Raw genomic sequence first — 26,840 nt, 5'->3', positions numbered from 1 at the left:
ATCAATATACCTTAGGATATTACACCAGTGATCAATATGAAGAACATCATAAATTTATATTAACACAATTTGCTTAAACAAGTTAATAACACATATATGACATTTCTGCATAGAAACTTTGTCCCTAAATCCTTCCAAACTACTAAATGAATATACTACCTCAAAAGCTGCATTACATCAGAGATACAGGGAATACTTTTTTTTTCTTGAACAAACCAACTTTCTTCTCTCTTCAAAGTAGCATAACCTTAAAGTTGGCTTAGTAAGGAGTGTGACAACAAAGCACCTAAACAAAAGTATGCATTTTTACCTATGCCTGATATACTTATATTTCTTTTCTAAATAGATAGAAATGACATAAAACATATTGCATAGCTTAATATATAGATGTACTGTGTAAAAAGCAGTTCATATTTTCAGTTCATAAGAAGCTGGTAAACTATACTTTACTAAAAGCTTTGTATATAGGATAGATAATGTTCTAAGTCTGAGAAGTCAGAATTCTGACATGTTAAGATTTTAGGAACTAGGAATCTTATTTCCTGTTATAAGCCTAGTTTCTCTCTACAAAATTTTCTGAAATATTTGTAGCAATTTCAAGTTTTCAATTATACTGGACTGTAAAGGAACTGCATTAGACTTTAGCTGACTGCATCAAATATAAACAATGCTTAATTCATTTGTAGCAAAATGTCTTAAAAGTCAAATATCCCTAGAAAGGGCCATATAAAAGCTATATACATAGGTTTTAAAGCAAATATAGCTAATAAAAATATATAGTTGCATTTTGCTTTGCTGGGAATTTATAAGAAGTTTTAATTATGTGCTAGCTGAATATCTATCATTTACTTATACACAGGGCCAGTTCCAGCACTAGAAGACCTATGCAGCTGCCTATAGCCCAATGATGTCTGTGGGGGCCCAGCTACAACATTAATTTATTTAAAAAAAAATAAAATGTTTGGCAAACTACTGCTTTAAGAATGAAATCTTCCTACTCATGTTGCAAATGGTCAAAAGCAAATGTACGCAGAGCATGATATTTGATTTTCACAAACAGGAAGGCAGAAGAGTCAAGATACAAGCTGCAATGGAACTAGTTCAAGATGAGCTGCATTATTATGGATGGAATGGAACTAGTCTGAGATTTAACTACATTATTATGGTGCACGCTGTAATTATGGATGGAATGCAAACTACAGGTACAGAGCATTACATCTGTGTGTGTGTGTGTGTGTGTGTGTGTGTGTGTGTGTGTGTGTGTGTGTGTGTGTGTGTGTGTGTGTATGTGTGTGTGTGTGTGTGTGTCTGAGCACGTGTCAAATGTCCCAGTTAGACAGGGCAGTTTAGTTAATTATGCGCCATTTACCTTGGTTACAGGAAGCAAGGGCCTTAGCCCTCTACACTACCTGTAAGACCATTTGGTAAATCACTGAGGATTACAGTTACAGTAGGCTCAAATATTCTGAAATGGGTACTTTTGTCATTACTTGTTCATACATTTTGGCTTCCCTGATTACTGGAAAAAAAGTTCACAATACTCTAACAAATGTTGCTGTCATTGTTGGTTCATACATTTTGTTTCACTGCTTATTGGAAAAAAAATGTTCCAAACTATAAATTTAGAATGCACTTTAACAAATGTTGCTGTATTAAACAAGAAATAAATTTAACACAAAGAAGGTGAATCAAAGAACATACACATTTATGCATGTTCCTAAAAATTTATGCAGGGGGCCCATGATTTGAAAACAGCCAAATGAACCAAGGTACACTTAATCTGCCACTGGCCAGGTACATTTTCAATGAATGTGGGTTTCAATGCATTTTCAGTGAATTTAAGTTTCAATTCATTTTCAACAAATTATTTATTAATTTAGTTTATTTTTATTTTACATTTGTTGACCGGGATAGTCCAACTGGATATATGTCCATTTTCAGCGGAGGCCTGGGGAGAAAAGCTCCAGATAACACGGACAGAACATAACAGATATGAATCAAACATATTTACAAAGCCCTCTAGTAGGTACTCACAATATAGACAGTATGTAATAGTATACAAAAACAACAGGTTGCAGCAAGCTATTATGAGCAAGAGATGCGTACAATATTAATTTAAATAAGGCATTGAATAAGTAGTGATTAATCAGGGTCAGTATAGGGACAAAGCCAGTGCTCTTTAAAATACTGTTTGAGGCCTTTTTTGAAGACACTTAAAGAAGGTTCTAGGGTAAAGAGAAGTTTACTGTTTCTGATATTGTCTGTTTTCAATGTGCAACTGTTTTGTTTTGCAAATGGCCTTCAATGTTTCTGCTATAAAATTTGAAAGTGGTGTTAGTGGTGCAACAGGTAACATGCTCACCTTTAGTGCAGAATGCTATGGGTTGTTCTCCCACACCATCATTGACACTTCAGTGCAGCATAAGGTTGTGCTGCACTCCTCAGCGTGTTGTCCTTCAGATGAGATGTTAAACTGAGGCCTTATCTGCCTAAATTGATAGCAGCTCAGGTGGACATAAAAGATCCCACAGCACCTATCAAAAATAGTAGGGGAATTTCCTTGATACCCTGGCTACATTTCCCCCATTAGCATACTACCTTGGGTTTCCCCTGAAAAGAGGCTACTAGCCTAGTGGAACTAACCTTGTCAACAAAGGCCAATAAATTAAACATTTTAAATTAAATCAACATCCCTGCATTCAGTTCAAAAGTAAAGATGAAAACAGCATGAACACTGACAGTTTTGAACAATGTTTATGGCAGTTGGTGGTTGAGAGACAAGTAATGGGACACTGGAATAGCTGAAAGGAGGCCTGGTTGATTACCCTGCCTACTGCCACATTTAACCATGATCCACCTCTTTGTATACAAACCACAAATTTCTCGTAACGTCAGTAATAGAAATGTACAGTAAAGCTAAAGGCAAAGTAGTTAGTACTATGGGGAGTGCTACACTGGAGAAAGGGATCATTAGTGTGGAAGTCAGTGTACAATCCCAAACGTCCTTGCTATTTCCCTCATCGCAAACCATTCTATATGATTATAGTTCTTTCAAAGCCTAATAAAGACTTGCACTGGCAGAATTGTGATGGCTGCAGCACTATGTAGCCATTTCACAAGGACTACCTACAAAATTTTCACTTAAAAAGCAAATGTGAGATCATTTTTATATGATAGTCAGCTTCTGTTTTTTGATAAAGAGGTATAACAGTCTCATCAATTAGCATTTGAAAAACAGGTTTTGATTTAAGTATAAACCAAGGTGCTACCAAAAGGTAACGTCTAGCTGCTTTAGAGAACAACATGGCATTTGTTTTCATTTAACAGCAGCAGACTATTACTGAGCTACTGGAAGTGGTGTGTTAACTCCGTTTTCAGTGCATCCTTGAGTCACTGCATGCCTTGTGCATGGCAAATGAAAGCAGAGCTATCAGAATACCAATAAAGTGAAACATTTTCAGTAAATTAATTCATAAAATTAACATACAGGGAAAATAATACAGGCCCTAAAACCAATCCTAGCAGAACAACATCATGCACTGGGTAGAGGTGTGAACAACTATTTTGTTAGACCATCTCAGCATGATCAGAAAGGTAAATGGGCACCCATGATAAGGCTAAGGTAATATTCTTATTCAAATCTAATGAAAACCAATGCATGGTTCACTGTGTCTCAAGCCTATGAACAGTCAAGAAATCAGGCTCTAACAAAATACTCCTAATCTATTTTTGAAACAGCAGTATCTTCAAGTCTGGATACAGCAGTATAAATATCTATACCTCTCAACCTCACAGTGTAAGAAATCTGGACAAGGTCTAAAGTAATAGGGGGACAAAGGCCCCAAAAATAGGGACAGATTTTAAATACTGCTTTTATAAACTTAGAAAATTCCTTGAATAACAGAATTTGTGTTAACATGCATTTTCTAAAGGATATGAAGTCTGAAACTAAAATGTATGTCATACTTTAGTGACTTCATTTCCCAATGATTTAACAGAAAACCACAAATTTTATGAGGAAGAGACCAGACCTACAAGGTAAAAATCTGGGCATTCTGTGAAAATCTGGATAGCTGAGAGCCATTTTTAAATTCATATTAGGTAGCTGAAAATATGCTGCCCTTAAGGACGTGAAAGGAGTTTTGTCTCTGCCAGTTTTCCAACAGCTTTGCTATACATCTTTATATGTTAATGGCATATAGTTCACTCTCTGATACTGAATCACCTTAATGGTTAAGCAGAATTTTACTTTGCTTCCACAAAATCTGTACTACAATGACACTGATATTCATGTTAATGCATAGGTCTAGTGGAGTGGTCAACTATGGTGCACGTAGTGTGAAGAAGAGTATCCAGAGATGCAGACCCATTACTGTTTATTCTACTTAGGAAGCATTTTACCACAATAATGCTGACTGGGTACAGCTCTAGGAGAAGAAGAAGATGTGTGTATTTTATAGTAGGTATTACTGAGGTAGCAGGAGCTCCCTAGTCATTTACTAAGCATAACAGTCAGATAGTTCAAAAACCACATGCAATGTCATAAAGGGCTTTACACCCAAATAGGTAGGCATGGAAAGATTTTTTTTGCTAGAAGTTCATTTATGCCCTTCCAGAAAATGAAGGATTATCAAGGTTTCACTGTAGTAATGTCATATAATATTCCTTTTTCACACTGAAGAATTAATGCCGGCCTCCTCCATCAGTTTTGTAATGTATTTCGGTAGTCCCCATCAAATAACTTCTTTAGCACTGATACTTATCAGGGAGGGCATCTTGTTCTAGCTCTCATGTTCCTGACAGTGGTATATTCACATGTGGGGGGTTGTAATAAATCAATAAAAAAGGCAACTGCAGCATTAGTAGTGGGGAGGCTATCTGGTATAAACCAGATATCATTTTCAATTTCCTGTGCAAAATATTTCACTGGTCATTTTTTTAATAGTTTTTATTGATAGTTGTGGGTACATAAAAACCTGTGTACTTTCAGTTGATGTTTTTCAGCAAACAATGACTAATTATATCAGATAAAGTGCCATTATGGATAATGTTCACTAAGGGCTTTGTAAGAATCCAGTCTCAGTGTATTACTAGCAAGGCATGTGTGAGTGCATGGATAATACAGTTGTAAAATAGAGCCAGGCTATCATTTATATTCTCATTTAAAGGTGAATTTAGTCCATGAAACATTAAAAAACACTGTTTTCTATATACAATACAATAAAGGTACTATTTTTAAAGGATCTGTCAGTTTTGGTATTATGTACACAAACATTGTATTAATGTTTTACACCCACCTAAATATATAATAACAGACATGTTTCAGCATTTATCAGTTTCAGAAGGCTGCTGGTCATTCTGCACTGATCATAAGTTATTATGTACTAGTACGGTAACCCTTCAATCTTTTAATATCATAATTCTATTGAATTAAATTCTATGTTCAGAATATATAGTTTTCACTACATTTAAAAAATAGCTACACGTGTGCTATATGTGCAGTGAGCATTGACTACCAGGCCAGAAATTCTACTGTTTTTAATATGTGTATACATTTAGATGGCTGAATTTAATTTCTAGCAATTTCTTTGGGAGATCTGTGTCACAATGTTGGATCTGAGATGTCATTATTATAGTTCTAGCAATGATAGTGCGCTGCACTTAGAATCTTGTCTGACACATTTATGTATTCAGGTAATGGATAAGGGTTATTTTCTGCAGAACCCAATTTGACATGCTTGACAGTAATAACAATACTATCACTGACTTTAAGTTTATTGTAAGAAGTATGCTGTACATCATAGCCTGCTGGAGTGGATCAGCCCAACTAGACGTTTTGTATATATGTCTCAGTGACTCCTGAGGAATAGGCAGGTTATTTGATTATAGCTGCTGATCAGCTGTGTGGGTCAAACATGCTGTGATAATAATAATGCCACAAAACATTATTTCTAGGTCAATGGTAAAGATCAGGAACCGAACAATGAAAACATCCGCAGATAGGTGCCACAGAAAAATGGAATCTTCTTAAAGGAAGTTTATTTTTGAATGCTTTCATCCACAAGGGACTTCATCAGAAAACTGAACTAACTAGAAGACAACTTTATAACGCAAACTGACCAATCAGAAATTACAAACAATAATTAAATTAATTAAGACAAATAGTACACCTAAAAGGTAAAAAAAGCCCTGAATTCACAGCACATATAACACAATACAAAATATATGATATTAAAAAACAATTATTAAAAAAAAAAAAACATTTTATACAAATGAGATCAGGAACCATAACTTTATATTCACTTCTAATGGATGTGTTTCTTAAATTAGCAGCAGGAGTTCCTTCTGATGCTAGTATATGCTAGTTGTTGCTGGGTCTGAAAATTTCTTGGCAGAACTTCCAGAACTCTCCTCATAATTAATGGTAACATGCCCAAAGAATGAATAATTAGTAGGGCTTTTGCCAAGGAGAATAAAACAGGCTAAAACAGCAGTCAGGCCAGTAAGTGTAACAAACAGAGAAGGATCAGAGCACAAAAAAAAGATTTACTCACATTACAGCGAGAAATAAGATCAAAAGTAAAAGAAAACCTACTAACTAACTTACATGTAAAATACAACAAAAACAAAAGTGATTTTATAAGTAGTCCCAATAACCAGTGGAAGTATGTAAGATCAATGTTATATGGAATCCTGTAAGGACTATGTTCCAGGAACACATCTTCTTCTTCTTCTTCTTTCGGCTTTTCCCGGTTAGGGGTCGCCACAGCGGATCACCTGTCTGCTCATGACTGGCAGTGGAGTTTTATGGTGTCGAGTTGCCAGCCTGGCGCCCAACCTTCCACAGAAGGAACACACATGCACGCATTCACGCCTAGGGCCAATTTAGAGTATCCAATCCACCTACAGCATGTCTTTGGGGTGTGGGAGGAAACCAAAGCACCCGGAGGAAACTCACACAACCACAGAGAGGACATGCAGACTCCGCACAGATATTACCTTACATTAAACCTTCAAATGAACAGTCTGTAATTTGTATCTACCATTGGATGCACACAAAATGAAATCTGAATAAAATAAAAAAAGTGGGAAATATTAGCCATGACTTATCAACAGCAAGGTTTGTTAGTGAACCTATGCATTTACTGTGCCCTGTACACTACAAAACACAAATTAACTTTCATGCATGCACCTTTTTGCTTATTTATTTATAATGTAAGCCCGCTGGACACAACTGTTCCTTTTCAGGGGTGACACAAGAGCATTGTCTGATTAGGTGCCTTGCTCAGAGTCACACAATAGGCAAATGAAGGTGGAAGGAATCAAATCCCGTACCGTGAACACTGGAAGCAGCTCATTAATTGGCTGCAACTCTGCAGAGTGTTCTGCTTAGATTTGTTCCTAACACTTTGGCTTAATCCATTGCAAAGTACGTAACTACTCCTAATAAGCTGAAGAAAAAAATAGCCATTGTATTAGACTTGGGTTTTATATTAACATTTCAATGAGCTATTTAGCTAAAATATAAAAACTGATGGATTAAATAAGTTAATGCTTACGGAAGCCCAGTTAAAAACAATAAAACTTGACCATTTTAATTAATTAAATAATTATTATTATTATTATTATTATTATTATTATTATTATTATTATTATTAATTATTTTAATATTTGTACTAATAATAGTAGGAACTATAATGTCACACCAGGGCATTTTCAGACCATTTCTAAGCAAGTTGAAAGTATGACAAAGTTGAAAGTATGAAATAATAGTCATAAACATGAAGAAATGTTTTCTAGTATGACTTCAGGTTCCGGTCAGGACACCTAAAAACTGAACTACATCAAAGTAAGTCAGCCACTGGATACCATTAAATGGCAATTAAAAGAAGATGGTCAAGTGCAGGAAAAATTGCTGAGGCAGCACTCAAAGCAGCTCTCTGACTTACACATCAGTCCTGCAGTCAGTAAGCATGTCTCTTCATTAAACATATCTAGCAATAGGCACCAAGACTGCCACTGTCCTTTGTATCGTTGACTACTTAACTCCTCCAAATCTGGTTTGTTAAAATGAACTGGAAATGCCATGCATGGAACTGTTTAAAGCTAATGATAAAAGTGGGTAATGAAATACAGCTCTATTTTTAATGTGTGGCTGCAATCATGGACATAAAGAAATGATACTGTGGTGCCTTGGTAGAATACTGATTCTATGTATAATCAAGTAAACTTTACTCAAGGCTACAGCAAAATTTTCAATAAGATTTTTTGTTGGGAGGCAAGAATTTGACAAACCATAATTTGATATATTCTAAACTGCTGCACATCCACAGAGAAAACTGAAAAGCCAAAAAAGTTTGGCTCACTGTTGATGCACTAACAGAAACTGCACCAGCAATGATTCTATATTAGAAACTGAAAGTGACAGGTTGCAGCTCAAGCAACTGTACTGGAACTGCAATGTCATGTAGTTTACATTTGGCTGAGTAGAGGGAAGCCAGTACTGACAACTGTTTCATTATGAAAAAAATGACTTATAATTATTATGATGCTGTATTGTGCTGCAATACTAATGGTAAACATTACAGAATTACAAGTCAAGGTAGTTTCTGTAACTGTTAAAATATAATACAAATTGCTCCAGGATGGTTTCCCATATTCAGATATACAATTCAGTGGCTGATGCATGCTCATCCTGTTTAAAATTAATGCAGAAGTAATTAAATACAACATTTCAGTGGGAGAGAAAGGGATTCAATAAATTATCTGCAAGCTCAACAACTGGTCATTCTATGTTTGTTTGTTTCTTTCAGCTTTTCCCGGTTAGGGGTTGCCACAGTGGAACTTCAGTCCGCTAATGATTGTCAGTAGATTTTGACGTGCTGGCTTGCCAGGCCTAACGCACAACCTTCAACGAAGGAATGCCCATTCATGCATGTCACCACACAGAAGATGCTCTAACTGAGAATCGAACGGGCAACGTCTAACTGTGAGGCGACAACGCTACCACAGCACCACCAACGCTAACTGGTCATTCTATGTAAATCACCTAAACCTTACACCATGAATACAAGACATACAGTTTAAAGGAAACCTGTAGGACTAATGCTCTGGGTATGTGTGTGTGTGTGTGTGTGTGTGTGTGTGTGTGTGTGTGTGTGTGTGTGTGTGTGTGTGTGTGTGTGTGTGTGTGTGTGAACCCTGAGGAATAAACAATTTCAGAAATAATTAATGCAAGTCCCACTAGGTAGGTAGGATATTGAATGAATTGTTCCTGCACCTACAGGGTGTTTGATCCTAATTCTGTCATGTTGACCTATTTCTTCCCCATACTATGATTGCAAGATCCAGAATGCCAGATCCTCCCCTTGTGCACTCTCAAAACAGGAACATGGATTGAAATTGTTATGTTACATGCATTAACATATCAAAGTCCAACACAGTAAAAGGATGTCAAAATACATGCTAATGTTTACTCAAAACTCATCCAAGAAACTTACCAATCCCCTAAACAGCCAGTTTAGAATACTTTAAATCAGCACAGTATAAAAGACATTTACTCTAATAATCTAGCTGTTTTCAGTTTTTAATAAGATAACACATCCAAACCATTTGGTCTCCAATGTGTGCTGAACCTCTCAGCAGTGCTCTCAGGCCAAGGCCATAGGATCTCAGAGTATTCAGGCCAAAGCCATAGCATCTCAGAGTAAAGTAGTTGGCTAGTTTAAAGGCAGGATAACGCATTGCACAACTGCAAACAAAGGCATAATAAAAAACAAAACTACCTTTTCTTGGGCAATTTAAGTAAAGCAATGTAGCTGAGGCAAAAATTGATCAGGTCCTGCAGTAGATCCTCCCCCAACTGGTTCTGGATTGCCTAAAGAAGTGATAAAGAGAAGAAAAAGTATAGTAATTGAGAAAAAGCAAATTGAACAGATTTTCAAATAACAGGCAGGAGTACATGGCTGAAAAAGTAGTACCATCAGAAAGAAGTGCAACTGCAAAATGGATAAAGTTGAATCATTACTGAAGATGAATGGAACATTCACATGCTTCCATGCCATATTTGTCTTTTTCTAGCTCTCACTCTATCAGTCAAATTATCTACCTTCCTGTCTACCTACCTGGTAAATGGTCTGACTCAGGAACCATTTTTTTTTAATGGAAACCCAGTACAAAGCCACCATAAGAATGGGAGATAGCAAAACATAGCATCAGTTTTTGACAGTATGAGATACAGTGTAAGCCAACATCACTTGAGTAACTACATCTCCAAACATAACTATAACAATAAGTCAACAACTCTGCCCTTTGACCGGTGTAATATCAAGTAAACAACAGGCAGTAAAGCACACCTAATAAAGATTAATATCTCTACCGAAGGGTAAGAAGGTCACTCAGACAGACCATTCAGTAAAAACTGCAAAAAAACCCCAGCCAAGCTAAAGTTTTCACTTCAGTTTTCATACCTTAAACCTCCTGTAATGGAGGCCCATGGGATATATGCAAATAACCCCTTAAGAACATCAAGTGTTTCAGCTACATTGCTTCTGAATGTCCATGGATTTTTACATTTTAAGTGTTTATGGTTACATTTAGGCCAATAAAGCCTAACTACAATAGCTGTGGTTGTGCATGTTTTAGTCTATCCACTTATGCTGTGATGATGAGGTCAATAAAAACGCCAAAACATGCATGTCCACAGCTACTGGGTGTGTCTGTGTGTGCTTTGCTGAATTTTCTTAATGCTGTCAACACTCAAAGAAATGCCAGAAGCCTAGTGTAAATCCATCTTCCAGGACTTTTCAAAAGTTTTTGTCTATAACAAGCTGCATTACTGTGGTCAGAATTTCTTTTATCTGCTCACAGTCAAATGTAAGAATATATCCAGTCAGAGAACTGTTATTCTTTATGGCGGGGAGGCAGTCTGTGTACAGTGGTGACTGACTACTGTTGTCACCGGATCATAGTTAATCAAATACTGATCCATCTTTTCTGTGGCATTATGAACGCATGTGCATACATCAAATCTATGTGTGTAAAATTATCACAGCATTTGTCTGAGAAAAATGTATTTGACTTCTCAACAGTCGAACAGGAGTACATTATCAGAAGGTGTATACTCTTCTACACCAGTCTCTGTATGAAGGAGGATAAAAGCAGTATATTTTTGAAGCACTAGAAATAAACAACCCGCTTCAGTTTTCGGAATGTTGTTATTATTATTATTATAATGGGCGATGCAGGGGTGTAACAGTTAACATTGTCACTTCACAGCAAGAGGTTCTCCGATTCGCTTCTTGGCTGGGTGTCTTCCGTGTGGAGTCTGCATGTCCTCCCTGTGTTCATGTGGGGTTCTTCTGGGTACTCCGGTTTCCTCCCACATTCCAAAGACATGTCTAGAGCATTTCTCTCCAGGCCTCCGCTGAAAATAGGCTCTGTCCTAGTCGGACTTTCCTGGTCAACAAATGTTAAATAAATAAATGTTAGAATTTCACTGTATCTCTACTATGCACCCTAGGTGTTCTAAACACTCTAGCCCCCCTCACAATAAAAAGAGTTAAAGCCAACTCTGCCCTATAGCGATCTTTAGCAACTAAACAACTCATGAAACAAAGAGATAAAGCATGGAAGGTCTGGACAAAAAATTAAACACCTCCTGCTTTACTAGCATATACATAACTAAGAAACCTAACAAAACAACTTATCTCCAAATATAAGAAAATCTACAACTCAACCAATGAAAACGTATACAGTAATAATCCAAAACTATTGTATGCCTCAGTCAGTAAACTGTTAAATCCCGGACAGGCTACAAAGCCAACATCAAACACAGAAAAACAAAATTATACTGCAGCCAACCAATTCAATGCCCTCTTTATGCAGACAGTACAGTCATTAACAAACCAAGCAATTTATCAATCTCTTGAAGTCTCATTTCAATCAAAGAACCTCCTTCAACATTTCTCCTTCTAGCCAGTTCCCACATATACCATCAAAATTCCTGTTAAAATTAAAGCCTACTACAACTGCCCCTGACAGTCTACCTGGTGAATATCTTATAAAAGCAGCTGAGGCTATTGCATATCCAGTTTAGTTCTGACACATCAATCCTTATCTGAAAATAAAGTCTCCTCGCTATGGAAAAAAAATCATTTATTCCACTGCACAAGAGTGGAATTAATACAGATCTTTCAAACTGTAGACCAATTACCATTTTACTTCTCCCAACAAAAAATATGACTCTTGCCACCCCTATAGTGCCTTTTTTAGGCAGTTTTCCAAAACCCAAATTACCACCGTAACAGCTATAAATAAATGCAATCTGAGGGTCGTGCTGCTCAACACTAAAAGTCTAAATCTCAAGATGCACTCACTCGAAGCACTCCTCAAAAAAGAGAACATCGACATTTGTGCTGTAACACAGACCAGGATTACAATGGCAGAAATTCACCCCAGGGATCACGTCAGTCGCCCTGCTAGACAGGAGTCCAGGGAAGTAAATAGTGTGGGAAGAAATAGCCAGGGAATTGTTATGGCTAGGCTTGTATAGGCCCTAGGGCCGATAGCCTAGTACCAACCTATGAACAAAAAGTTGAGATCCCTCATCAAATCCTCTAAAGCCAGCTATGAAGGCAGAATTGCGGCAGACACTAAAAACAATCACAAAGCCTTCTAAAGTTATAGCAAGAACCTCCACGGCAATACCCAGATTTGCTCTGAGTTACTGCACAATGGTACCCCCTATACTGAGCCAACAGATATTGACAACATACTGGCCGACAGATTCAGTGCCAACTTTACCCCTCTCTCCCCTCCTAAAGGACCAATCACAATACCGGAAGAATGCTAGTCACCCAGTATTACTGTAGCACAGGTTAAAGCTGCATTATCCAAGGCCAAAAATACAGCTTCCATGGGACCCGATAATATCCCTGGCTGTGTTCTACATGAACTACAAAGCGAACTGGCACCACATCTGTGTGCCCTGTTCAGTCACAGCCTCACCTCAGGCTTTGTCTCTACCGAATGGCACACTGCTACAATCATCTCTCTCCATAAAGGGGGAGCAACTACAGACCCTGGGAATTATCGCCGCATTAGCCTGACAAGTGTGATATGTAATGAACCAAGAAAGCCAGATAAAAACAAGAGTTCAACATGAAGGTAAACACAGGAACCAACAGAAATCCACTCAAAATTGAAGACTGTTTTATTAAGCGCTTTTCATCCCACTCTATGGTGGAACTTCTTCAGATAAAATAATACACTTTAATATCACATTTAAATTGTATTTGTCATAGGTCATATGCTCATAATGATCCAATTACCACTACCTTCCCTGACCCTAGGACAGTAATTAACCCTATAATGCCTACATTGGCCCCATTAAAACAATATATAAATGAATAACATATAAATAACATACTGTATTGTCACACTTAAAGTAAGTTGTGCATAAAAAACACTTCTTTGATTATCTTGTCAAAAACTTTTTAATTTTAAAATACATACAATTGAGCAAATCATATTCAATCCTGGAAAATGGCAAGCATTTGTCCGTAGCTGACATAAAAGTTTGAGTCTCTCAAGCATAAGTGTGTCTGGTCCTCCTCTGTTATCTAGTGTTATTTGATCTATTGCCTTGAATTGAAACTTATGGCCTATGTGTTCAGTAGTGTGACTTGCCAGTGCATTTTCTGATCTGTAAAGCTTTGAGTGCATCATCATGCAGCTGATTAACAAAAATACAGAAAATCTCCAAACTCTAGACCCCATGCAATTTGGCTTTCTGAAAGGAAGATCATGCCTGCTCAACCTGGTTGACTTCTTTGAGTCAGTCACCAGGGCTGGGGATGAAGGTAAGACAGTGCATACAGCCTACCTCGATCTGGCCAGGGCCTTTGATACCATTCCTCACTCAGGAATTATTGATAAACTCACCAAACTAGGCATTAAACCCTATATCACTAGGTGTGTTGCAAATTGGCTTGCAGACAGAATGCACAATGGGAAAGTAGTAGACTCCAAGTCAGACTGCCGACCAGTCACGAGTGGAGTCCCACAGGGATCGGTGCTGTGTCCTCTCCTGTTCGGTATCTACTCTCTCAGAAGTCCAGGCCAACACAAAGGGACTCTGGATGACTAAGTTCACAGATGACTGCAAGCTGGGAGCCATTATTAACTCCCCAAGTGATGCAGACATCCTATAGAAAGGCCTCACTGAGACCAATGACTGGTGTTGAAACCATGACCTTAAGCTTAATGCCAAAAAATGTGTCATCATCCAATTTGGTAAAAACTCATTTCCCACTAATTACCACATCAATGGGAGCCCACTGAACACTGAAGGCTTTATAAGAGATCTGGGGACACAGGTTGACAGCAACCTCTCCTTTGACCACCACATTGCAATTGTGGTCAGAAAGTCCTTCTATGTGGCACATCTCATTATGAAGGGTTTTGCATCCAGGAAGAAAGAGGTCATCATCTCCCTCTACTCTTCCCTCATTAGACCAATCACTGAGTATAATGCTCCATTTGGCATGTACCTCAGTAGACACCTGCAACAGCTGGAGAGGCCACAGACGTACCTCATGAAGAGGATCCTAGGCATTAAACACATGTCCTACATGGACAGACTCAAAAGACTCCAGCTATTCTCTGTCTCATATCGCCTACTTAGAGGTGATCTTTGCTTGATTTACAAAGCCATGTCTGACCCAGCTCTGTTAGAAATGCTACATCTAAAGAAATCCCAATCCCTCTGCACCACACGCTCCAGAGACTTCAACCTCATTACTACAATCAACAGAACATGTTGGAGGGACAGGTTCCTCACCCAGAGACTGCCCATGCTCTGGAATAGACTTCCCATACATGTTAAGCAGAGCACCTCGCTGTTCCTCTTCAAGAGAAATCTTGATGAGTGGATGGGTAATAGAAAGTTCATCCCAGGGATCTCTCCAGTGGCTCTACTCGATAGAGGCACTGGGAACTAATGTCGGGCGGCACGATGCCAGGGCACTTCTATGGGCTAGGCTTGTAAAGGCTCCAGGGCCATTATCCTAGTACACACCTGTGAACCTATGAACGTATATGCAACTTCTCAACTATCCCACAGATAACCAGCTACTATCTTTAACCCAACACAGCTTCCATCCTCCTCACCGCACAACTACTGCTTTGCACCAGACACCTAGTCTCCACCATCTTCCTGGACTTATCAAAAGCTTTTGATACTGTCTCTCACCAGAAACCTGTACATACACTCTCATCCTTAGGGCTCACAAACTCTTCACTGCAATGATTGCACAGCTAACTCTAAAATATAGCACAAGCAGTGAAATGAAAAAATGATTTCTCCACTTTCTTGCCAGTAAATATTGGTGTCCCACAAAGATCTATACCTATACCTTTTAACATATTCATTATTGACTTCTACACTGCTACAAAAATGCTCTTCCAGTTCAATACACTGATGACTTGACCCTAATCTACTCTGACAAGTCTCTCTCTCTCTCTTTCTCTCTCTCTCTCTCTCTAAACTCAAAAAACTTACACAACAAGCCTTCTTATCAATTAAAACAAGGTTAAATAATTCACAACTACTTCTAAACCCTAAAAATACTAATTTACTGCTTGTTACAACAAAATGCATCTCTACCAGAACAACACTATTCACTATCATCTCTGTCATACCATGATAGAACAAGTAAACTACACAAAATTACTGGGTGTGATCATAGATGACCAGTTGAAATTTAACCACCATAAATCACAAATGGTTAAAAAAATCACAAACTTGGTACATAATGCATATTAAACGCCAATCTCACTGACGTAGCCAGAAGACATGCAGCCTTTACTTTCATATATAGGTATATACTAGGTTAATGATCACTCTGGCCCTTTTAACCCTAGCCATGCATCCCAGACCTCTGACAAGTTCTGGTAACCTTGGTAAGTGTAAGCAGAGGCTTGGGAGATTAAACATTTACAAGCAGATGCCTGGGAGATGAATCATTTGTCCATTTGAGACATAGGTGCCAAACCAGGAATACATTTCCTATTCCCCATTCAACTGTCCAAGATGCACTTGGATTGGATTAGGGAGGAACTCAGCTTAACAAGAATGGAGTGCCTGTTCCAGAGAAGAGGTCGTCTCTGAAATACAGCCCAGCAGTTCCTATTTATATCACAGGCAAGACTTAAGTCTTTAGAATGTATAATCCTGGTACTGTTTGTTTGACGAATATGCAGGAGGACCATCAGAGTATGGTCTGAAGATGCCTTATAGGCCACGCATAGATCACTCCTCAACAACCTGTAGGAAGCAGAATACAGGGATAGGGCCTTGAAGCGGTCTGCAAAGGACATGTTACTTACGCCCTGTATTCTTTTAGTGATGACCCTCTGTGAGTGTTCCAATTGTTGGATATGCCTGATTAGGTACATACCAAAGGGGCGACTATACTCAATGATAAAAACCAAGTGAACGCACTCCAAAACCACCAATAAATCCAAATAAGAGTGCAGCGAGCCAAAACAGGAAACCCAAAAATTAAATTACACTCGATTTATTAACAAAAAGACTATAAGACATTAATGCTTTTTAAAAAACACAGAGAATACGCGTTTTCGTCCTCAATACTCGGACTTCATCAGATACATCAAAATTAATGCCATTCATCCCTTATATATTCAAATTAAAATCAATTAACCAATAAAATGTTAACAAAACATTTAAATGGGCAAACCAACATACTCTCTGGGCTCATAAATATTCATGAATCAAAATTTAATATATTTCATTACTACTAAATATTTATCAATTCAATTATATTATTTTAAAAAAATATAAATATAAAAAACATTCATATGTTTCTATCCATTTATAAATAAATAAATACATAAAAACATCAAATAAATATAATATGCATGAATAAAAGCTACATATAAAATCCCATAATGGCTGGCTCCCCCTAGTGTAGAAATTCATAATTACCATTAAATTCTGCTGGCTCTTAGTTTTAATAATGGTAATATTGTTAAAAAATCATTAAGACCTGTTTTTTTCCCCGCATCCAGGGTAACTTGCCACCATAATTCTTTACTTTCTAAAATTTCCTCCCAGGGACCCCTCTGATATCCTGCCTAATTTGTTCCAATACAAAAAAGTGCAAATTATATCCTACACAAACTCTGGAATGTTTGTAAAGTGCATCAGTGTCTTTTGCTTTGGAAATATCGTAGGTATGCTCATATATTCTTTTTCTTAATGTTCTCTCCGTTTTACCTAAGTAAAATGATTGACATTTTTGACATATCACAAGGTATACCACTCCTTTAGTATCACAACAACAAAAATCCTTACTTTTAATCCATCTCTTCCTACTCTCAAGATAAATTTCACCTTCATTTATAATATAGGGGCATTGGTTACATCTTCCACATTTGTATGTCCCTATTCTTCTGTTTCCTGTTGGTACTGAATTAATACTTGACCTACTAATAGTTCTATTATTATTTTCCAGGATTGTTCTTATACTATGGGAATTTTTATATATCACCTTTGGACTAATTTTAGATATTTCCTCAATATCTGTAAGTGATGCTAGTTTTTCCCATTCCCTCTGTAAAATATCCCTCACCTTATAATTAGTAGCATTAAATTCTACCACTAGACCTCTTTGAAACCCCTCAGATGGATTTTCATCCTTATTTCCTTCCTCTTGGATATTCTTATTGTACCCCATGCCTTTAATAGGCTTAAATCTGTCTAATCTACTTTTTTCCACTTCATTCCTTATTTTATTTACAAACATTTTGGGATAACCTCTGTCTAAAAACATTTTCTCTGACAGATCACATTCTTTTACAAACTCTATATCCAAGCTAGTCATTCGAGAGCCCCTAACAAATTGCCCCTTTACTATGTTTCTTTTACAATGTAAGGGGTGGGCGCTATCATAATGTAGGAAGGAATTACAAAAAGTACTTTTTTGAAACACTTTAATTTCAAATTTTTGATTAGTTTTATATATCTCCACATCTAGATATTGTAAACTATCGGGGGTAACATTATAAGTAAATCTCAAGAAGCTAGTGGTTTTATTTAAATAATCCATAAATTCCATAAATTTCTCCTGTCCACCAGTCCAGAGGATAACGATGTCATCCAAAAATCTGTGGTATAATATCCAGAATTTCTGAAATTTGGAATTTAAAATAAATTTCTCCTCCCATTTGGATAACACAATATTTGCATATGTGGGGGCACATGCTGCCCCCATACAAACACCTTGTATTTGCTGAAAGAATTCACCATTAAAAATGAGAAAGTTATACTACAGAATTATCTCCATAAGACCTATACTTGCTATTTTTTCATTTTGAGTCAGCTCTTTATCCTGAAAAATAGTTTCTTCAAACAATTGCATACCTTTGTCGTATGGTATACTTGAGAACAAATCCACTATATCAATAGTGACAAACAATAAATCATCCTTATAAAGCTCCGGTGTGAGTTCCTTTAGTAAATCCCAAGAATCTTTAAGAATGGTACTATTATTTACCCATATATGTTTGGTTTTTAAATCCACATATTTTGCCAATGGTAAAGTTTTAGAACCATCCGCAGACACAATTGGCCTGAGGGGTGGATCCATAGGATTTTTGTGAATTTTAGGTACGCCAAAAATAATGGGTATTTTTGGCTTACCCACATATAGAAATTTAAAGATGGAATCATCTATATTTTTTTCATATACCATGTCATGTAATAGCATGTCTATTTTTTGATAAGCCATATTCACTTCATTCCTAGAAACACATGCATATTTATTTTCATCCCTTAATATTAAATTCATCTTTCCTTCATAATATATGTTCTCCATAATCACAATTCCCCCTCCCTTATCTGGTTTCTTGATTCTAACATGGTGATTGTTTCTTAACTCATTTAATACCTCATTTTCTTCCTTACTAAGATTAAAAGTGTATCTGTTTTTATTTTTATCCTGTAATTTTCTAACTTTGTTCTCAAGTATTGCTTTAAAATTCTTCAGTTGAGGATGTAAGGGTGGGTTACATGTAGATTTCCTTACTAAGTCTTGATCTACCCTATTATTTTTCTTAATATTATTTCTAGAGGCAAAAACCTCCAAATTAATCTTTCTCACAAATAATTTATATCAAGTAAAGTCCTAGTAGGGTCTCCCTTAATACAGGGTATACATTTTAACCCTTGGCTAAGCAATTTGAAGTGCTCCTTAATAAGTGGCATACTACTAAAATTATAAATAGAAAAGCCTTGATATGTATTTTTAAAACTTTCCACTCGATGATAGGTCTGATGAATGCCGAATACAGTGGAGCAATGACCTCCTTGGACCTAGATGCCATATTTTTATTTATAAGTTGCACCAATGCAGAAATGTGATGGTCAAATGCTAGATTACTGTCTATGTGTGTTTCCAAGTCTCTGACTACGGCTTGACTCTTAGGAGTGTGTCAGTATTCTTACTCCTTTCTCTCCTCTATGCTGCCTCAATTTTAACTAGCCTTCAAGTCTTACAACTGTCTGAATTTGTGCAATGTTATAATAAAATGGCCAGAATTAAAGTGTTTCAAAAAAGTACTTTTTGTAATTCCTTCCTACATTATGATAGCGCCCACCCCTTACATTGTAAAAGAAACATAGTAAAGGGGCAATTTGTTAGGGGCTCTCGAATGACTAGCTTGGATATAGAGTTTGTAAACTAATTAACTATAACAATAGAACACATCTCTACCTATCCCTCAGAGAATTAAAATGAATAGAATTACCATAACACCCAACTCTTTCAGAGCTAATTACAATACTCACACTTCTCTACAAGCCAGAAAATTGCCCAGCCCTTAACAACTTAATACTGCACTAATCCCCCCATAGAATTTAACACTCTTGAGAAAAATCACTAATCACAGTAACCAATCATCAAATACTGCAGATGATGCCCTATATTGAAATAGTGTTGCTGAACTATGGAACCACATCCCTTAGCACTGAAATCCATTCAGAATGCAAACTCATTTAAAACACAACTAAAACTTTGCCTGTCAAATCAATGGATCTGCTCCTGTACGCCTCCAGGATAAATGCCATTGCTAACTTCAACTTGCCATACAGTCAAACCATTTCTGTTCATTCAGAATTCTACCAATGCCTGAATATTTTTACTAACATCTCCCAGCTATATACAATGTTTCATGACACTGTTCATCCTACCTCTGTATTTCTGATATAAACCTTATGACAGCCATATATTTAATTGTCTCTGAACCTGCTTTACACCCCACATGTGGCTGACCAAGTTCGCAGATGACTGCAAACTGGGTGCCATAATCAACTCTCCAGCTGACACAAGCATCCTACAAAAGGGCCTCATAGAAACAGACAACTGGTGCCAGAGCCATGGCCTCAAGCTAAACGCCAAAATGTGTATAGTCATCCCCTTTGGCAAAAACAAAGTGCCCACAAATTACCACATAGGTGGTAATCCATTAAGTACGTAAGAAGTAATTAGGGACCTGGGGACCCAAGTTGATAGCAATCTCTCATTTGACAACCACGTGGCCAAAGTGGTTAGAAAAACATTTTATATAGCCCACCTAATCATGAAGGGATTCACATCTAGATCAGGGGAGGTCATTGTGCCTCTTTACTCATCCCTTATCAGGCCCATAATTGAGTACAATGCCCCTTTTGGAATGTACCTTACCAGACACCTGCAGCAACTGGAAAGACCCCAAAAGTACCTCACCAAGAGGATCAAAGGGCTCAAACAGATGCCATATGCTGCCCGGTTAAAGAAACTCCAGTTCTACTCAGTGGCATTCCGCCTGCTCAGAGGCGATCTGTGCCTGACGTATAAAGCCATGTCCAACCCGGAATTAATGGACATGCTGCACCTCAGAAAATCCAAATCCCTTCGAGCTATGCGCTCAAGAGACTTGAACTGCAGCACTGAAATAAATAGGACATGCTGGAGGGAGAGATTCATAACCCAGAGGCTCTCTTCACTCTGGAATAAAATCCCAGTCTAGGTTAGGCAGAGTCCCTCATTGACTCTCTTCAAGAGGAATCTTGATGAGTGGATGGGAGATAGTAGGTTTACCCCGGGTATCACTTCTGTGTCACTGTTAGGCAGAGGCACAGTATACTAACCTCGAAAAAGGGCATAGCAAAATTCATTTAAAATGGGTGGCAAAAGCCAAACACACTCTAGGCTTATAAATGCCCTAGGGCAGATAGCCTAGTATGAACCTATGAACCTATGAACATCTTAACTATAATATTAACATTTTCTGACCTACCTAATTCCTTTCCTCACCTCCATTTCTTTGAATTTCTAAGCATTAATCACATGATCTGTTCTCTATCTGACAAACCCACTAATGCACTTCTTCAAATGCTCAATGTTCAACATCTACTAATGCATAAATTCCTTCTATACTGTAACAGTGGCTTCTATTTTCACCTGAATGTAATCTAATTACCGAAGGTATTCATAATTGTTTATGTATACTATTGAATGAATGCCTATTTAAAAATGTAATATGTTGGAACTTTTTTCCTGGGGCCTCCACTGAAAAGGGGGGTTTAATTAAACCCAGCTGGATACACTCAGTAAACAAAAGCAAAGTATATAAATAAATAAATAACTAACTAAATAAATAAATATTGCAAATGCCTTTAGAGTGTACACATTTTCTTTTTTTCTTCTATGGAAAACACATAACATATATTAAAAATACATTGTGCTTTTATAACATAATTTAAGTCATTTTCTGGTTTTCCCTGAAAGTAATTTGTAAGCATCAGAATTGTACATAAAGAAAAAAAAGAAAACATTATTGCAAGTTATGAAGTGGTACTCAGAAATTCGGCATGAAGCTGTTCTTTTATCTCTGTACCTAAAAGCACAAGGTAAGAAGAATTTACAATTGAATATCCACTGTTGTTTTCCAAAACATTTTATTTTAAAATGTCAGATTGTTTGAGAGCAATAACTATGTAAAAACAAGTAACTTGAATAGACCAACATGGCCATTAGAATGTGCCAGTCTGCTTAACTGACTTAAACTCAGTTTGAATCATGAATAGCTATATAACTTCATACGAGGAAAGGGGATCAGAAGTCACCTTGCGTAAGCAGTATGAGCAGTCATTTCATAGTGACAATCTGTATAGTTGCATTGTACTGTTTCCTTTACTGTGGGTACATGACTTGTCTTTAGGGTGATGAACAGAGAGGCTGTCCAGAATAATATCTGCATGAGTTGCCATACATAAGATGCAAAATCCATACATATTTCTTTTTCTGGAAAAATAATACCATCAAAATGTCAAAATACTTGCATTGACGGTTATTATTTATTCATTTATTTCCACTTGTTTACCAGAAATGTCCAACTGAGCTAAAAAAAAAAGGCCCGTTTTCAGTGGAGGCCCGGGGAGAAAAGCTCCACAATATAATCAACAGAAACATACAATATACATTTGTGGCTTATGCAATACTTATACAACAAGGAGAAAAAACATAGTTACATATGGGAGAACAAGTAGTAACATTTGAAAATTGAGTTATTGACATTTATACAGTATAAGTAAGTATAATGAAAGGAGTTTGTGGATGCAGTGGGAGGGCAGAAAATAGGGAAAAAATCAAGAGAAACAGGGCTAGGAAGGCAGGCACAGAAGCAGTGAGAGCAAATGAAGGGGTGGACAGGGGGCAGCAGTTAGCCTGGCTTGAGACAGGAGCATAGCTAAGTGTTGTATAGGTGTTCTTTTAGTAGTGATTTGAATTTGGCAATGTTGTTTGTGCTTTTTATGTTATGTGGGATGCTGTTCCAGGCTTTGGAAATGCAGCTATAGTATAAGGAATCCCTGTGTCTATTGTTAGATTTTTTTTAACTTTCAAGAGAGGTTTATAGGAGGATCTTAGTTTTCTGGTACTGGAATATAGTTGAACAAGGCTGCTTATAGCTGGACAGTTTTCTGGGTGGTGTAGGGTGGCATGGGCTAGTGTAAGTTGACTGAGGGTTAGAAGGATAGGTAGTTCCAACCAGTGTAGTTGGCATAGGGATGTACAGTGATGAGTTCTAGAGGGGTGGTTGGAGGCAAATGTGGCTATCTTATTATAGCAGGATTTGAATTTATTTAAGTCTCATTTTTTTAGGTTGGTGAATATGGGAGATGCGTATAAGACAGTTGACAGAAGGTGTGTTCCGGTGGGTCTATATTACTATGTCAAAAGATATGTTCGCCGAACACATCTTAATTGACATGGAAATATCGACCTGCCAAAATCTCAAACGGCCGAGTCAGTGAAATTTTTCCCCAGGGAAAAAATTGTTCGGCCGTACACAAAAAAAACATACTTTCAAACCCTACAATGTGGGGAGCTTTGCCCCCCCTACACCCCCTAACTAAATATACCAACTTCGAGATTGCACTACAGTGGGGAAAAGGGTAAATCCCCTATGATGGCCGAGCAATTTTTTTTCCCCTGGGAAAAAATTTGCTGACTTGGCCATTCGGGATTTTGGCAGGTTGATATTTCCGTGTCAATTAAGACGTGTTCGGCGAACATGTCGTTCAACACGGTAATATAGACCCGTTCTGGCAATAGAGTGTTTGGTACAATTTGTTAGGGAAGGCTTAATTCTATATAGCAATCCTAGCTTAAAATGGACCTTTTTAATGATGAGAGATAGATGTTTCTCAAATGTGAAATCATTATCTATAGTGCCACCTAGGAACTTGGTATAGCAAACTGGTTCAGTGATTGTGTGGTTAGTAGAGAAGATGGTGAAGGACTGCAAGAGATTAGTTATTTTGCTATGTGGGAAGTCAAAGTCAAAGTAAACTTTATTGTCATTTAGAACTACAAACATGTAGCCTAAACAAAAATTTGTGCATCAGTTCAGTTCTTGAGATTACAAAGGAAAGTGAAACAACACATACAAGTAGAGGAATAAACATGACAAACAAATACAATACTACTCCCAACACACTCAAGAAAGAGCAGAGGCATTAACCAACACTCAAATACAAAAAGAATACCCTCCCCTGAGTTAAATTAACTACCCTATTTAAAGTAAAATAAAACACACTACAGATTGAACTACATAAGTTATTTTTCTAATACTGCACTTGAGTGAGTTAAATAATACTGACCATGCACATAATGAATATGTTTTGCACTTACTTGGAATATATGTAAGTATATATTGCACAAATAAATAAAAATTGACTTATTATGGGTCCAGACCTCTGGGACTAGTGGCCGAGTTCAGAAGTCTAATCACTGTAGGTAGAAACTGTTACTGAATCATGTAGTCCTGCAGCAGATGCTGGAATCTCACCTGCCTGATGCCAGATGCTTGAATAGTCCATGAGCAGAATGTTTGTTGTCCTGTATTATTTTGATGGCCTTTTGGATGCTTCTTGCAGAATAAAGATGTTGTATCGATGGAAGACTGGAACCGGTTACCTTCTCTGCACACCTCACTATTCTTTGTAGTGCCTTCCTTTATGTAACTGTGCAGCCTCCAAACCACACTGTGAAGTTGCAGGTGAGGATGCTCTCTATTGCACCTCTATATGCTTTATATTCTCCTTGTGTGTGTATTTTTACAGGCAGGTGCTAAGTCCTGACAGCTTCCAGCAATGAGGGTTTGCATTGGAACTAGAGGTCAGACGACCAGAAGTGATGTCATTCTGCAAGCTATCCCAGAGATAATATTTTAGATATTATTTTGGGAAGTCTCTTAGTGAGACGGAGCATCCTATATTTGGTCTTGGGCCTGAAAACAAGAAGAACCATTCACCACATCATCTGCCTTGCTCTATTAAGTAAGTTATTAGGGACTAGTATAATTCTCTTAGATACAGTCAGGAATATAGTGAAGCTTAGTTTAGATACTGTTTTTCTTTATTTGTCTGAACCTGTCCTTCAATGTTATTTTCAATATTTCCTGTGATTTGAACTCTGATGTCACTGTAAATATGTACTTAGTATTTTCTTGTTCTTTTATTATTTATTATTAACTATATTTAAACCTTTCATTGTGGCTGATCTTTGTAGCGATATTTAAGTTTTGAGAGTACTTGCATATTTATTTTGTGACACTGTGTGAGCTACTCCTAACAGCCTTGCTCTTGGTCAAACTACCATTTGTATTAATACTAATATTACACAGTAAAATTGGACACCCTTTGTTAAAGCTGGCAAGTGGTTCCGGTGGCAGTGATCAATACCTTATAGTCTGGGCAGAAGGGGCCATAGCTAGTAAACCTGTGCCAGCCTTTCCCAGGTTTGTGTGTGTAAAACAAATCTCCAAGAGTGTGTGTGTGTGTGTGTGTGTGTGTGTGTGTGTGTGTGTGTGTGTGTGTGTGTGTGTGTCAGCTACTTGGTCAAGGACACAAAGCACTGGCTGGACAGAGAAAGTGTTGGAGGACTTGGCTTGAAACCCTGGCTAAGGACTCAACTCTATAGCTGTGCCAGTGGGGAGTCTTATTTGGAATATATGTAAGTATATATTGCACAAATAAAACAAAATTGACTTATTATAAGTCCAGATCCTTGGGACTAGTGCCCGAGTTCAGAAGACTAATCACTGGTAGGGCAGAAATTGTTACTGAATCTATTATTATTATTAAAGGCAGAGAAACAGAAACTAGTCCAATTATCCAAAAAAAAAATAATAGTTTTTCAGGAATGCTTTTAGCTAGATTAGACTAGAGTGGTTACTTTCTGCCACAAAGAAAAACAGCTAGCCCTCTGCATACAAAAGATTTCAGTACAAGCTAAAAGGGTCACAAACAGTAACAGATACTTAGCTCTATCAGACAACAAAAAGGAGACTAAAAACAGTTGCATTGATTGCAAAATCCAGTTGTACAGATTACAGAGATAAGTAGTAAAACAGAATTGAAAATAAAAACATCTTTTTCCAATATTACAGAAGGCCAGTCTCTCTGCTGCTTTGAAAAGCTTGAGCAAACAAGTCTAACTGGTTTAAAACACTTGCAGTCCTGCAGCGGATGCTGCAATATCTCATGCCTAATACTAGATGCTTAAACAGTCCATGTGCAGGATGTGTGTTGTCCTGTATTATTTTGGTGGCCTTTTGGATGCTTCTTGCAGACTAAAGATGTACTGATTGAAGACTTGACCTGTTACCCTCTCTGCAATCCTCATCACTCTTTGTAGCATCTTCCTTTCTGTAACTGTGCAGCTTCCAAACCACACTGTGAAGTTCCAGGTGAGGATGCTCTCTATTGCACCTCTATAGAAGGTGGAGAGAATATGAGGAGAAAGCTTATCTTTTTTCAGCCTTCTTAAAAAGTGAAGTCATTGGTCCGCTTTCTTGACCAGTTGTCTGGTGTTTCCTGACCACGAGACATCCTCTGATATGTGTACACCCAGGAATTTCATACTCTTAACCCTCTCTACATTCCCACTATTGATCCTGAGCACTGGGTGGTTTGTTCTCTTTTTCCTGAAGTTGATGATAATCTCTTTGGTCTTGCTTACATTCAGGTCAAGGTTGTTCCCCTCGCACCAACTGATCAGAGATGCCACCTTTTCTCTGTACGCCCTTCATCCTCCTTTGTGATGAGCCTCACAACTGTGTGAGATGATCTTAAGTTTTGTTGGGGTTGAGAATGAATTGGGAGGGACAGAGATACGTTTTGATGTCCAGGAAGGATTCTGGAGTTTCTTGAAGGAGGTCAGATAGGGAGGGGACTAAGCATATGAAGGAGGAATCATCGGCATATTGGACTA

The 26,840-nt window shown here is 37.5% G+C and overlaps 1 protein-coding gene across 1 annotated transcript in view; it reads right to left on the bottom strand.

Moving 5' to 3' along the window:
* PMM1 (phosphomannomutase 1) overlaps nucleotides 1-26,840 on the bottom strand; it is a 615,734-nt gene that overhangs the window by 448,430 nt on the left and 140,464 nt on the right. Inside the window, exon 4 of the mRNA XM_044075615.1 lies at nucleotides 9,786-9,877. Coding sequence (XP_043931550.1) covers nucleotides 9,786-9,877 — 92 coding nt within the window. The remainder of the gene's footprint in view (nucleotides 1-9,785; nucleotides 9,878-26,840) is intronic.

This window comes from Protopterus annectens, chromosome 1.part1, assembly GCF_019279795.1.
Source record: "Protopterus annectens isolate FY-2018-M chromosome 1.part1, PAN1.0, whole genome shotgun sequence".
Classification (NCBI taxonomy): domain Eukaryota; kingdom Metazoa; phylum Chordata; order Ceratodontiformes; family Protopteridae; genus Protopterus; species Protopterus annectens.
The sequence above is the reverse complement of the archived record's forward strand: the minus strand, read 5'-3'. Positions and strand labels throughout refer to the sequence as shown.